General features: G+C 46.8%; 1 protein-coding gene across 1 annotated transcript in view; it reads left to right on the forward strand.

Moving 5' to 3' along the window:
• LOC139382442 (FRAS1-related extracellular matrix protein 2-like) overlaps nucleotides 1-15277 on the forward strand; it is a 99882-nt gene that overhangs the window by 77220 nt on the left and 7385 nt on the right. Inside the window, exons 10-23 of the mRNA XM_071126493.1 lie at nucleotides 1013-1222; nucleotides 1706-1903; nucleotides 2135-2299; nucleotides 2546-2728; nucleotides 2933-3063; nucleotides 3328-3483; nucleotides 3848-4051; nucleotides 4500-4731; nucleotides 4862-5193; nucleotides 12807-12999; nucleotides 13288-13392; nucleotides 13646-13773; nucleotides 14074-14208; nucleotides 14683-14809. Of these exons, the coding sequence (XP_070982594.1) occupies nucleotides 1013-1222; nucleotides 1706-1903; nucleotides 2135-2299; nucleotides 2546-2728; nucleotides 2933-3063; nucleotides 3328-3483; nucleotides 3848-4051; nucleotides 4500-4731; nucleotides 4862-5193; nucleotides 12807-12999; nucleotides 13288-13392; nucleotides 13646-13773; nucleotides 14074-14208; nucleotides 14683-14809 (2499 nt within the window). The remainder of the gene's footprint in view (nucleotides 1-1012; nucleotides 1223-1705; nucleotides 1904-2134; nucleotides 2300-2545; nucleotides 2729-2932; nucleotides 3064-3327; nucleotides 3484-3847; nucleotides 4052-4499; nucleotides 4732-4861; nucleotides 5194-12806; nucleotides 13000-13287; nucleotides 13393-13645; nucleotides 13774-14073; nucleotides 14209-14682; nucleotides 14810-15277) is intronic.

A 15277-nucleotide genomic window follows, 5' to 3' on the forward strand; every position in this document is an offset into this window, starting at 1 on the left:
GGGAGGGACAGGGTTGGAAGGTACAGAGGAGGGTAGGCCTACAGGGTTGGGAGGGACAGGGTTGGAAGGTACAGAGGAGGGTAGGCCTACAAGGTTGGGAGGGACAGGGTTGGGAGGGACAGGGTTGGAAGGTACAGAGGAGGGTAGGCCTACAGGGCTGGGAGGGACAGGGTTGGGAACAATGTTGGTGATAAAGCTGGATTGAGTGAAGACAGAGGAATGTAGACTGAATCCCTCACACTCTGGTGTTTAAGTCCGGATAGAGAGACTATACTGTATATATAGCTCCTGAAAGGAAAACCTTCTCCCTGCCTGCAGCCTTCCTCATATCACCTGCCCCCGAGCACTCCTCCTTCCCCTCACTCCTCTTTCACCTCCTCCCTCCCTCCCCCTTTCTCTCTCCCTCCCTCCCCACTATCTCTCTTACTCCCTCTCACTCCTTAGGGTTGGTCCTGAATGGCACTCTGTTCTCTATATAGGTCACTACTTTTGATCCGGGTTAAAAAGTATATATATAGGGAATAGGGTGCCATTTGGGACGCACCCTAGGTCAGCGGTACAGGAAGCAGTCATGGGGGTAAAGGCCATGCCATCAACACCCTGCCTCTTCATATCTCTGAGTGGATGAAGAACATGTTTACACCCTCCCGGGGGCCTAGGGAGATATCAGATGTCTCACACTACTGCAGTCTTAATCCTCACACAGATTCCTAGTGCTCCTTCACTACTATGTACTGTTGAGAGGAAGCAACATTTGATAAACATGTTGTGATATTTACATTCACCTCTACTGATTATACTACTGTGAATCAAGTGTCTCAGAGTAGGATTGCTGCTCTAGGATCAGTTTTGTCTTTTAGATCATAATGAATATGATTATTTAATGACAGGGAGGACCTGATCTGAAATCAACACTCCTTCTCTGAGACACTTGATACATACAGCCCCAGGTGTTAAAATATTATCAAATACTTTAATCCTCTCATCCCTCTCTCATTTCTCGCTCCTCTAGCCGGTGTGGACTACGTAGGGATCAGTCGTAACCTGGACTTTGCCCCGGGGGTCAACCAGCAGACGTTCAGGGTGACCATCCTGGATGACCTGGGTCAGCCGGTGCTGGAGGGGACCGAGACATTCGAGCTGGTCCTCCGCATGCCCATGAACGGCATCCTGGGAGAACCGGGGAAGGCCACCATCCTCATCAACGACTCCATCTCCGACCGTGAGTGAATCGGGCTGATATTGGGTCCATAGGCTCTGGCCAAAATTAGTGCACTATGTAGGGAATAGGGTGCCATTTGGGACACAGTCCTAGTCACAACATTTCTGACTGTGAGTGAACCTATCTGATTTGTTAGGATGCGTCTAATTATCAATGAGATCTAATATAGATTAATATGAGCAATGGCATTTTATTCAGGAGTTTTGAAAACCTATCATACCTTGCTCTGACAAAACAGGGCATCTCTGAAACACATCAACACCAATAAAGGTGATTGAGCAACGCTGCCACCTAAAGCTTTGGTATCACGTTACTGTAAGTGTCCTTATCAAAGCATTTATAAAGCCTTTTTAAAGGCTTATAGTGCATTATAAGATCAGCTGTAGACAGTTATGAGCATTATGTCATGGTTATGATCAACACTGTTTCACGATGCACTTGATCTAACGTAGATGATTTGTTGATGTGATTGTCCTCTAACAGTGCCCAAGGTGCAGTTCCGTGATGCCATGCACATGGGGCATGAGAACTCCGGTCAGATCTCAGTCGTGGTGTATCGTAGTGGAGACATCAGTTACAGGTCAACGGTCCGCTGTTACACCAGACAGGGCACCGCTCAGGTCATGATGGACTTCAACGAACGACCCAACACGGACGCTTCCATCATCACCTTCCTACCAGGTAACACTGAAATCTCTTCTGTAAAATACTGTAGAAGACCAGGAAACACACTGACACAAGAAACACCTCATAGGCCAAAAGGGTATAGTTTCTCTGCGTATTTTGGAACCCTTCAAAATATTAGATTTTTCAACAACTGGTTACCTCTTTTTGCTAATGTCTTTCAATCTCAATCTCTATCTCTCTTTCTCCTCCCATCTCCGTCTCTCTATCTCTCCCCTCTCTCTCCAGGGGAGGTGGAGAAGCCGTGTGTTCTGTCTCTGGTTGATGACACGGAGCATGAGGAGGAGGAGGAGCTGAGGCTGCTGTTGGGGTCGCCCCGCAGTGAGTCTCCGTTCGGAGCGTCCATCGGGAAACAGAACGAGACTCTGGTCAAGATTATGGATGACGCAGACAGTAAGACTGACTGACTCACAGATGGAATCATTTCATCTGGAGACAATAAAATAAGTTGCACACTCTATAATAGTCCCAGATACTTATTACATTACTTTTTTTTTTAAATTCTCAAATTCATGATCTGCTAGTCTGCATCCATTCACAACTCATTCTACTCTGTTAGTCTGTCACCTTGTTTAGTTCATATCACCTATCACACTGCTCCATGTCTGACTCTGTGACCCTCATCCATGTTATCCCCAGAGGCCATCATCAAGTTTGGGGAGACTAAGTTCAGCGTGAGTGAGCCTAGCGGGGTAGGCCAGGTGTCCATGGTGAAGATCCCAGTGCTGAGGGTAGGAGACACCTCCAAGGTCTCTGTGGTCCGCGTCCACACCAAGGACGGATCAGCCACCTCCGGAGAGGACTACCATCCTGTATCTGAAGGTGAGAAATATTACAACACCTCACACATCAACCTCTCACGTCAATAAGGCCATGAGTTTTTCCTGATAATGTGATCTGATTAGGAAAATATCCTGACCCTAATACTATATAAATAATCAACTTGATAAAGTAACCCCGTCAGTATCTGCAGTGTATAGATGTTTCCTGTTTAACCTAGAGCCGTGTTGTTGTTGTTTACCCCAGACATTGAGTTCAAGGAGGGTGACACAGAGCACTACATCGAGGTGGAGATCTTGTATGATGGAGTCCGAGAGATGAGAGAAGCCTTCACGGTCCACCTGAAACCTGATGAGAACATGGTGGCTGAGACGCAGGTGAGGACTGGAACAATAACATCACATAGACTCAGCAATATGACGTTGACCCAAGTAGCAGGATGAACGGAGAATATGGCAGATAAGCGCGATGCAGTCACGCAGAGTATTTGCGCATGTGCACGAGTACACTTCACTTACCTTCGACTTGAGAGCTGAGGGACAAGAACAAGAGAGAAGTTTAGTTGTTGCGTTAGTCGCCCCTGATACGTCACTACCTTAACACTTTTCTTTTTGATCTGTTTATGTTCTGTCTGTCCTCAGATGAATAAGGCCATTATCTACATAGAGGAGACCAACAGCATGGCGGACGTCACCTTCCCCTCCGTCCCCCAGGTGTTCTCCCTACTGCAGTATGACGACACCTCCAGAGCCAGACACACCCCCCCAGTGGCAGGCTACCCCGTCGTCTGTGTCACGGTACGGAGAATGGTTTATCACGGCTTTTAACCTCCCAGTCCAGGGGTTCGTCCCAAATGGCACCCTATTCTCTGTTTTATGCACCTACTTTTGACCAGAGTCCCATAGGGAAGTGCACTATATAGGGAATATGATGCCATTTAGGACATAGGCCAGGGCATCATTGTATTCACTGTCTGCTCTTAATTTGCATAAAAAACCAAGTTGTTTCTTTGGCTTAGGAATATGTCAATTAGGATTCAGTTAGGATTTAATTTGATATTGAAGATGAGTGATGTTGACGAACAATGCACATTTTCCCTATACATTACAGTATATTTTGCCTCATTCCCAAACACGGTCTCCTCTCTCCTCCCTCTCTCAGGCTTGTAACCCTAAGTACCCTGACTACGACAAGACTGGCTCCATCTGCATCAGCGAGCACATCAATGACACGCTGACACACTATCGATGGTTGGTCAGCGCTCCAACCAGCCTGGACGGGGTCACCAGCTCCATGAGAGAGGTGGACTTTGATACCTTCTTCTCCTCCTCCAAGATCATCACCTTGGACTCTGTCTATTTCCAGGTAGAGAACACATTATCACTGAATTTGGACTGACTCAGACAACGAGTTGAAACTAAAGTGAATGATTTAGTTCATGATGGGATTGAGTTGACTGTATTGATGTGACTAAGTTGACTGTATTGATGGGATTGAGTTGACTGTATATATGCGACTGAGTTGACTGTATATATGCGACTGAGTTGACTGTATTGATGCGACTGAGTTGACTGTATATATGCGACTGAGTTGACTGTATATATGCGACTGAGTTGACTGTATTGATGCGACTGAGTTGACTGTATTGATGCGACTGAGTTGACTGTATTGATGCGACTGAGTTGACTGTATTGATGCGACTGAGTTGACTGTATTGATGCGACTGAGTTGACTGTATTGATGCGACTGAGTTGACTGTATTGATGCGACTGAGTTGACTGTATTGATGTGAGATGTGTGTCTCTCCCTCCAGGCTGGCTCTAGGGTGCAGTGTGCAGCTCGTGCTGTGAACTCTAACGGAGACGAGGGCCTGGAACTCAGCAGCTTCATAGTCTCCATCAGTATAGAGGATGGTATGTGCCAGCCTCGTGTGGTGGGTACAGTGGGCGCTGAGCCCTTCTCTGCCAAGCTACGCTACACCGGAGCAGAGGACCCAGACCACCCCAACCTCATCAAGATCACTGTCACCATGCCACACATAGACGGTGAAGAGCACAGAGAGACATCTTCTTTCTCTTTCTCTTTCTCTCTCCCTCTCTATTTCTCTCTCTCTTTCCCGCCCTCGCCTTTCTCTCTCCTAACCCCTTGTCTCCCCTCTATTCTCTCCTCTCCCAGGCATGCTCCCTGTGGTCTCCACCCGTCCTATGTCTAACTTTGAGCTGACGTTGAGTCCTGATGGTACTCGTGTGGGGAACCACCGCTGTTCTAACCTCCTGGACTACACCGAGGTCAAGACCCGCCACGGCTTCATAACCAACGCCACCAAGAACCCTGAGGTGATCGGGGAGACCTCTCCCTACCAGTACAGCACCCCCCTGAGGGGATCCAGCGTACTGCGCTTCTACAAGAATCTCAACCTAGAGGCCTGTCTATGGGAGTTCACTAGTTACTATGACATGTCTGAGCTACTGTCAGACTGTGGAGGGACCATCGGTACAGACGGACAGGTGAGAGCAGTGTGTGGGAAGAGATGTTATGATGATTTCTTGGGAAGAGGTGTTATGGTGATTTCTTGGGAAGAGGTGTTATGGTGATTTCTTGGGAAGAGGTGTTATGGTGATTTCTTGGGAAGAGGTGTTATGATGATTTCTTGGGAAGAGGTGTTATGGTGATTTCTTGGGAAGAGGTGTTATGGTGATTTCTTGGGAAGAGGTGTTATGGTGATTTCTTGGGAAGAGGTGTTATGGTGATTTCTTGGGAAGAGGTGTTATGGTGATTTCTTGGGAAGAGGTGTTATGGTGATTTCTTGGGAAGAGGTGTTATGGTGATTTCTTGGGAAGAGGTGTTATGGTGATTTCTTGGGAAGAGATGTTATGGTGATTTCTTGGGAAGAGGTGTTATGGTGATTTCTTGGGAAGAGGTGTTATGGTGATTTCTTGGGAAGAGGTGTTATGGTGATTTCTTGGGAAGATATGTTATGATGATTTCTTGGGAAGAGGTGTTATGGTGATTTCTTGGGAAGAGGTGTTATGGTGATTTCTTGGGAAGAGGTGTTATGGTGATTTCTTGGGAAGAGGTGTTATGGTGATTTCTTGGGAAGAGATGTTATGGTGATTTCTTGGGAAGAGGTGTTATGGTGATTTCTTGGGAAGAGGTGTTATGGTGATTTCTTGGGAAGAGGTGTTATGGTGATTTCTTGGGAAGAGATGTTATGGTGATTTCTTGGGAAGAGATGTTATGGTGATTTCTTTGGAAGAGAAATATACTTGCTCAGTATTTGTCCTCCAGTTCTTTCCTATAACAGTTCTTGTAATTTTCCTTTTCACAGACACAATCCTTTACAGCCACTTATCTGTTAGCTACCTCTTGAGATGCCCCTCTCAGACAATGTTCTTCTTAACCCCATGTTAACCTCACCACTAATAACTAACCAAACACAGTGCTTTATGGATTCCCACAACTCCTCATGTGGCCTACTACTTATCTTGTCAAAATGCCGTCTCCAACATTCACGGCATTAAAACCTTCTGCTCTTCTCTGTACTGTGCTCTTTAAACAGCTGCTGCTACGTTGAGGGAGGGACTGCTCTTACAGGTCTTAAACTCTCCCTTAAACTCCCTCCCTACTTCCCTCCCTAACCCTCCCTGAGTGGAGATCTTAAACCCTGGTCACATGCTTCAGTGCTCCTGTCATGTAGATTTCCCTTGGAAACCTCCAGTCACTTCAGTGTAGTTAAATCCCAGTCAGTCTATTAGTTCACTAACACTTCATTAAGTGGGCTGCGGTCATAAAGAGATGCCTGCAGAGAGAAGAGATGCCTGCAGAGAGAAAGAGAGAGAAGAGATGCCTGCAAAGAGAGAGAAGAGATGCCTGCAGAGAGAGAGAAGAGATGCCTGCAGAGAGAGAGAGAGAGATGCCTGCAGAGAGAGAGAGAGATGCCTGCAGAGAGAGAGAGATGCCTGCAGAGAGAGAGAGATGCCTGCAGAGAGAGATGCCTGCAGAGAGAGAGAGAGATGCCTGCAGAGAGAAAGAGAGAGAGAGAGATGCCTGCAGAGAGAGAGAGAGAGAGAGATGCCTGCAGAAAGAAGAGATGACAGCAGAGAGAAGAGATGCCTGCAGAGAGAGAGAGCAAAGGGCATGGTAAATCAACAGTGCATGTAGAATTTACGAGAGGCTAACTGCTTATCCAATTTAAGGTTATTCATAATGTTTGGTTGAAAAGACACCAACTCCATGGAATATCACTAAATTCTATGTAAAGTGAAATTCATTTCGCAAGATAAATGAGACTGTAAATGGAAGAAGATGTGACTGAGTTATGATACATAAGATAATGATATTTTATGGAGGCAGTCATCATCATTCTCTTCTAAAGTAAACCTCCTCCACACTCTATGACTTTCCTTCTGGCAGGTTCCAATCCAGCGTTAGCCCCTTTGTTTACCCTGAAACTGACTGAAGTTCATATTCGGACAAGACAGAGCTTTGTGGGAGAGGTTGGAGTTGATTACCACTTAGTAATCCTGAATGTCAGGGTCTGCCTTAGTACCATGTACCAACATTGGTTTACCTTTGTCAATGTCCCTCCTATCTGCAGGTTTAATGTGCTGTTTCCAGTCGCTGGCAGCCATGTGATAACAGACCGTTTTAAGTAAGATCCATAACTAACAAAGAGAATGAGACCCCGCCAGGTACTATAGACATGCCTCTATTCACCCAGAAACCCTATACCCCTACTGCAGCGACTACCTGTGTCACATCCATATGAGCTGTCTTACAGGTGAGTTGTACTGTAAGCTTCAATCAGTGTGGCCAGGCGGAACAAACATAAAGACTCAACAACAGCTCTAGTCTAGAGGATCATTATTTGTGCCCCTGTGTTCTCTCTGACATGATTGGCCCTTAAGGGGCCGACCGACTGACTGGGAAGCTGGGGGGGCTGAGTAGAGAGGTTGCGGGCTACAGAGAGACTGAGTCACACCGAGTTTGGGGCCCCAGGCTGGCCTCTCACCGTGCTGGGACTGACTCTGTCTCTCTGTGTCTGTGTGTCATGGTGAGAGGCTTTGTCCCCAGCTTATCAGACCACAGGAATCCATTAGGTCTCAGCAGACTGCGTCCGGGTCATACAGCAAATCATATGCCTCAGCTCTCTGGGTTCTACCAGTTCTCTTAACTCTAACTCTCTCTCCTCTCGCTCTCTCTCTCGCTTTTCTCCTCTTCATTCTCTCTCTCTCTCTTCTCTCTCTTTCGCTCTCTCTCTCTCACTTTTCTCCTCTTCATTCTCTCTCTTCTCTCGTTCTCTCTCTCTCACTTTTCTCCTCTTCATTCTCCCTCGCTCTCTCTCTCTCTCTCTCACTTTTCTCCTCTTCATTCTCTCTCTCTTCTCTCTCCTCTCATTCTCTCTCTCTCACTTTTCTCCTCTTCATTCTCTCTCGCTCTCTCTCTCTCACTTTTCTCCTCTTTATTCTCTCTCTCCTCCTCTTTATTCTCTCTCTTTCTCGCTCGTTCTCTTTCTCACTTGTTCTCTCTCTCTCTCTCTCTCTCTCTCTCTCTCTCTCTCTCTCTCTCTCTCTCTCTCTCTCTCTCTCTCTCTCTCTCTCTCTCTCTCTCTCTCTCTCTCAGGGCATAGGCAGGTCCCATCATGAAGGGAGAGCTAGTGCAGACAGGTAACTCTCATGTCACCGGAGGGAGCAGATACCATTCAAATCTCTCTACAGTCTCTCTCTTTTTCTCTCTCTCTGGTTCTTTGTCTCGCTGTTGTTTAAGGGTTTCAAGTACAATAGAACAAATCAACTGCCTGGATTGTTATGTCTTGATTGCATGGGATGGTTTTATTTTAATGGTTGACAAAGCAGTAATTGAATAACACAGCCAAACATTCATCAGTTACAAATGGAATGGTTTGCTATTGTTGCCATATATCTGGATTCAACTCTATTGAAAAGATACCATCTCTCTGAAATGTGGCCAGCGTAAATGTCAGAGTCAATGTAAACCCTCTTGAATCTATAAGAGCTCCAGTAGTACTAGTACAGCCAATACAGTACAGCACTGTGTATCTACACTGAATGTACAAAACATTAGAGACAGCTTCCTAATATTGAGTTGCACCCCCTTTTGCCCTCAGAACAGCCTCAATTTGACAGGACATGGACTACAAGGTGTCGAAAGGGATGCTGGCCCACGTTTACTCCAATGCTTCCCATACTTGTCTGGATGTCCTTTGGGTGGTGGACCATTCTTAATACACACAGGAAACTGATGAGTGTGAAAACCCAGCAGTGTTGCAGTTCTTGACACAAACAATTGAACCTAGCACGTACTACCATACTCCGTTCAGACACTTAAATCTTTTGTCTTGCCCATTCACCCTCTGAATGACACCCATACACAATCCAGCAGGTAGCCTAGTGGTTAGAGCTTTGGGCCAGTAACCAACAGGTTGCTAGATTGAATCCCCGAGTTGACAAGGTAAAAATCTGTTGTTCTGCCCCTGAACAAGGCAGTTAACCCACTGTTCCGAGGCCCTCATTGTGAATAAGAATGTGTTCTTAACTGTTAAATAACATTTAAAAAATGTCTCAAGGCTTAAAAATCCTTATTTAGCCTGTCTCGTCCCCTTCATTTACACTGATTGAAGTGGATTTAACAAGTGATATAAACAATGGATCATAGCTTTCACCTGGATTCACCTGGTCAGCCTATGTCATGGAAAGATCAGTGTATATTAAGTGGTATGATGCTGTCTACTGGTAGTAATACTCACTGAAGCCCTACATAAGCCACCGTAATAGGTATGTCACCTGCTATCTTTGTTGCGCTCTTAATCACATGAATCTATCCAAGCCATAACCATATATCAAGTTATGAGTAGAGACTGATCAAATTAGGTATTTGTTAAGGAATGAGTGGATACTGATTCCATTAGGTATTTGTAAAGTTATGAGTGGGTCTGAATACTGATCCCATGAGGTATTTGTTAAGTTATAAGTGGATACTGATCCCATGAGGTATTTAAGTTATAAGTGGATACTGATCCCATGAGGTATTTAAGTTATAAGTGGATACTGATCCCATGAGGTATTTAAGTTATGAGTGGATACTGATCCCATGAGGTATTTACGTTATAAGTGGATACTGATCCAATGAGGTATTTGTTAAGTTATGAGTGTCTGAATACTGTTCCCATGAGGTATATGCAAGCTCCATACAGATAGGCAGCTTGTAAATGTTTAGTATAGGCCTATATATAAACCAGTACTAGGGACCTTTTGTAAGCTCCCTGCTTGTTGGATGTTTAAGTGTGTGGATGTTTAAATGCACCTTGCAGAGTTTGATGTAATGTATGTACTCTATATTTCACTAGCTCTCTTCCCCCCCCGTCTCTCTATTTATTTCACTATCTCTCTCTCCGCCCCTCTCTCTATAACGGTTTTCTTCCGCTGAAGGAGAGGAGGACCAAAATGCAGCGTGGTTAGAGTTCAACATGTTTAATATAGACGATAAACAAGAACACTACAAAATTCAAAACAAATGTGAAAACCGAACCAGTCCTATCTGGTGCAATGACACAAAGACAGAAGACAACCACCCACAAAGTACCCACAGAATATGGCTCCCTAAATATGGTCCCAATCAGAGACAACGATAGACTGTTGAGAACCAATCTAGGCAACCATAGACCTACAAACTACCTAGAAAGGAAACAGCCCCATAAACATAAAAAATAAAAATAAAACAGCCAACACACACACATCCCCCATGTCACACCCTGACCTAACCAAAATAATAAAGAAAACAAAGATAACTAAGGCCAGGGCGTGACAGAGGTAGCTCAGACTGGTTGACGGCTCTGGCAGCTCCTGGCTGACTGACGGCTCTGGCGGCTCCTGGCTGACTGGCGGCCCTGGCGGATCCTGGCTGACTGGCGGATCCTGGCTGATGGCGGCTCTGGCGCATCCTGGCTGACTGGCGGCTCTGGCGGATCCTGGCTGACTGGCGGCTCTGGCGGATCCTGGCTGACTGGCGGATCCTGGCTGACTGGCGGCTCTGGCGGATCCTGGCTGACTGGCGGCTCTGGTGGATCCTGGCTGACTGGCGGCTCTGGCGGATCCTGGCTGACTGGCGGCTCTGGCGGATCCTGGCTGACTGGCGGCTCTGGAGGATCCTGGCTGACTGGCGGCTCTGGAGGATCCTGGCTGACTGGCGGCTCTGGCGGATCCTGGCGGCTCTGGCGGCTCCTGGCTGACTGGCGGCTCTGGCGGATCCTGGCTGACTGGCGGCTCTGGCGGATCCTGGCTGACTGGCGGCTCTGGCGGATCCTGGCTGACTGGCGGCTCTGGCGGATCCTGGCTGACTGGCGGCTCTGGCGGATCCTGGCTGACTGGCGGCTCTGGAGGATCCTGGCTGACTGGCGGCTCTGGCGGATCCTGGCGGCTCTGGCGGCTCCTTGCAGACTGGCGGCTCTGGCGGCTCCTTGCAGACTGGCGGCTCTGGACAGGCGGGAGACTCTAGCGGCTCTGGACAGGCGGGAGACTCTAGCGGCTCTGGACAGGCGGGAGACTCTAGCAGCTCTGGACAGGCGAGGCGCACTGTAGACCTGGTGCGTGGTGCCGGCACTGGTGGTACTGGGCTCTGGACACGCACAGGAAGCCTGGTGCGGGGGGCTGCCACAGGAGGGCTGGTGCATGTAGGTGGCACTGGATAGACCGGACCGTGCAGGCAACACTGGAGCTCTTGAGCACCGAGCCTGCCCAACCTTATCTGGCTCGATGCCCACTCTAGCCCGACCGATACGAGGAGCGGGAATGTACCGCACCGGGCTATGCACCCGCACTGGAGAAACCGTGCGCTCCACAGCATAACACGGTGCCTGCCCGGTCTCTCTCGCTCTCCGGTAAGCACAGGAAGTTGGCGCAGGTCTCCTACCTGGCTTTGCCATACTCCCTGTGTGCCACCCCCAAAAAATTTTGTGGCTGCCTCTCGGGCTTCCTACCGCGCCGCCGTGCTCGTTTCACCAACTCCATTCTCCTGTAACCCTCCTCGCACTGCTCCAGCGAATCCCAGGCGGGCTCCGGCACTCTCCCTGGGTCGACCACCCACCTGTCTCTCTTCCCAAGTTGTATAGTCCAGATTCTGCTCCCATGTCCAGAAATCCTGACATCGCTGCCTCTCCTGCTCCTGCCCATTAGTTACCACGCTGCTTGGTCCTGTTGTGGTGGGTGGTTCTGTAACGGTTTTCTTCCGCTGAAGGAGAGGAGGACCAAAATGCAGCGTGGCTAGAGTTCAACATGTTAACTATAGACGATAAACAAGAACACTACAAAATACAAAACAACAAATGTGAAAACCGAAACAGTCCTATCTGGTGCAATGACAGAAGACAACCACCCACAAAGTACCCACAGAATATGGCTGCCTAAATATGGTTCCCAATCAGAGACAACAATAGACAGCTGCCTCTAATTGAGAACCAATTTAGGCAACCATAGACCTACAAACTACCTAGAAAGGAAACAGCCCCATAAACATACAAAAAACCCTAGACCAGACAAACCCATAAATCCCCCATGTTACACCCTGACCTAACCAAAATAATAAAGAAAACAAAGATAACTAAGGCCAGGGCGTGACAATTTCTCTCTCTTTAGTTCTCTTTTTATTTCACTATCTTTCTCTCTTCCCCCCTCTCTATTTCTCTCTCTCTATTTCTCTTTTTATTTCACTATCTTTCTCTCTTCCCCCCTCTCTATTTCTCTCTCTCTATTTCTCTTTTTATTTCACTATCTTTCTCTCTTCCCCCCTCTCTATTTCTCTCTTTATTTCTCTTTTTATTTCACTATCTTTCTCTCTTCCCCCCTCTCTATTTCTCTCTCTATTTCTCTTTTTATTTCACTATCTTTCTCTCTTCCCCCCTCTCTATTTCTCTCTCTATTTTACTATCTTTCTCTCTCCCTCCTCTCTATTTCTCTCTCTTTAGTTCTCCCTCTTTCTCCTGTCTCTCTGATGGAGTTGAACCTACTATTGCTAGTATTCTGTATTACTGTACAGTTGTTGTAAAGTGTATTGCTGTTAAAATGCATGTTAAATACGGCTTGATTTGATGCATGTCTCTCTCTAGGTGTTGAACCTTGTCCAGTCCTATGTGACCCTCCGGGTGCCCCTCCACGTCTCCTATGTGTTCCACTCCCCGGTTGGGGCAGGGGGCTGGCAGCATTTTGACCTGCAATCTGAGCTACGACTCACCTTCGTATACGACACTGCCATCTTGTGGCGGGACGGCATCGGCAGCCCTCCTGAGGCTGAGCTACAAGGCAAGTCTCACATCAAATTAAATGTATTCAGAAGTAATTTCAGTCTTTACAGAATGAGGCAAAAACAAACAAATACAACACTGTCTGGTGTACTTTGACCACAGATGATATGGTTATGTTATTGCTTCTACAGCAATTAATGAGGATGTGTTAGCTTGGTGTGACAGTGAGAACGATGGGTTTTATTCTGCAGGTGCCCTTCACCGCACCTTCCTCAGTGGGTGGGCTATAATAGTAGGGATGTGTTAGTTCAGTGTGACAGGGAGACTGACTGGCTATATTCTGTAGGAGCCCTGTACCCCACCAGTATGCGTATCAACGAACAGGGTCGTCTGGTGGTCAACTTCAGAACAGAGGCTCGATTCAGAGGACTATTTGTCATATCACACTCTGGTATGTTCACATTATCTACTCTTTTCATACACTACATCCACGGTCTTAAACAAGTAGCCCAGGGCCCGTATGTATCAAGTGTCTCAGAGTATGAGTGCTGATCTAGGATCACGTCCCCCCGTCCATGTAATCTTATTCATTTTGATGTAAAAGACAAAACTGATCCTAAGTCAGCACTCCTACTCTGACACGCTTGATACTGTACATATTCCTCTTTTAGTTCTGTATTAGCCTTACCTGTGTCTGTATCCAGCTTCCTCTCTGTCGTCCATGGTGATGTGTGCGGACCACCCTGGGGTGACCTTTAACCTCAGCCTGGTGAGGAGCGAGCCCACCTACAACCAGCCCATGCAGCAGTGGACCTTTACATCAGACTTCGCTGTGAGGACAGCATCTTTTCTTCCATCTTTAATACTGGGTTATCAATATATTTCACATCATCTTTATTTCTTTATCTGCTAACTCTGTGTCATAAGTGTAGCAAATCAAATCGAAAATCAAATCAAATACATGTTTTATTTGTCCCATTGGGCCGAATACAACAACAACAACAACCTTACCGTGAAATGCTTACTTACAAGCCCTTATGCCATTTACAGGATTTCCTTCTTGAGTCGTAGTGTGTTATCGGCACTGGTGTATCTGGTGTAAATAAGTGTCTTATTCCCCTCTGTCTCCCAGGTGCGTGACTACTCAGGTACCTACACCGTGAAGCTGCTGCCCTGTACCTCTCCTCCCAGTCTGGAGTACTCCCTGCCTCCTGTCTGTAACCCCAGAGAACCTGTCACCTTCGACCTGGACATACGCTTCCAGCAGGTCAGATCACCCTAGGATAACTACACACTTAGAAAAAAAGGTGCTATTTAGTACCCTAAAGAGTCCTTTGGCTGTCCCCATAGGAGAACCCTTTGAATAACCATTTTTGGTTGCAGGTAGAACCCTTTTGGATTCCATGTCGAACCTTCTGTAGAAAGGGTTCTACATTGAACCCAGAAGGGCTCTACCTGGAATCAAAAAGGGTTTTCCTACGAGGACAGCCAAAGTACCCTTTTGGAACCCTTTTTCTGAGAGTGAACATCAATATCATATCATTAAATTGTCTGTGAGATTACAATCTTTGAGTGCACACAGAGATGTACTCTAGTGGGATGTACTCTAGTGGGAAACAGATTGAGGGATGTTTGTCTGATGGTAACACTGTGATTGGTCTGTTCTCTGATGGTAACTGAATGGTATGTGTTGTCCTATACTAAGATGGTAAAACTTTGTACTGTGTGTGTTCTATCCCAGGTGAGTGACCCGGTTGCGGCTGAGTTCAGTCTGAACACACACATGTTGCTGCTGTCTAAGAGAACTTTGTGGCTGTCTGACGGATCCATGGGCTTCGGACAGGAGAGCGACACAGCCTTCTCACAGGGTACTGTAACGCTAAAAACCAACACAGCCTTCTCACAGAGTACTGTAACGTTACAAACAAACACAGCCTTCTCACAGGGTACTGTAACGCTAAAAACAAACACAGCCTTCTCACAGGGTACTGTAACGTTACAAACAAACACAGCCTTCTCACAGGTTACTGTAACGCTACAAACAAACACAGCCTTCTCACAGGGTACTGTAACACTACAAACAAACACAGCCTTCTCACAGGGTACTGTAACGTTACAAACAAACACAGCCTTCTCACAGGGTACTGTAACGTTACAAACAAACACAGCCTTCTCACAGGGTACTGTAACGCTACAAACAAACACAGCCTTCTCACAGGGTACTGTAACGCTAAAAACCAACACAGCCTTCTCACAGAGTACTGTAACGTTACAAACAAACACAGCCTTCTCACAGGGTACTGTAACACTACAAACAAACACAGCCTTCTCACAGG

Source organism: Oncorhynchus clarkii, chromosome 24 (genome assembly GCF_045791955.1).
Source record: "Oncorhynchus clarkii lewisi isolate Uvic-CL-2024 chromosome 24, UVic_Ocla_1.0, whole genome shotgun sequence".
Taxonomy (NCBI): domain Eukaryota; kingdom Metazoa; phylum Chordata; class Actinopteri; order Salmoniformes; family Salmonidae; genus Oncorhynchus; species Oncorhynchus clarkii.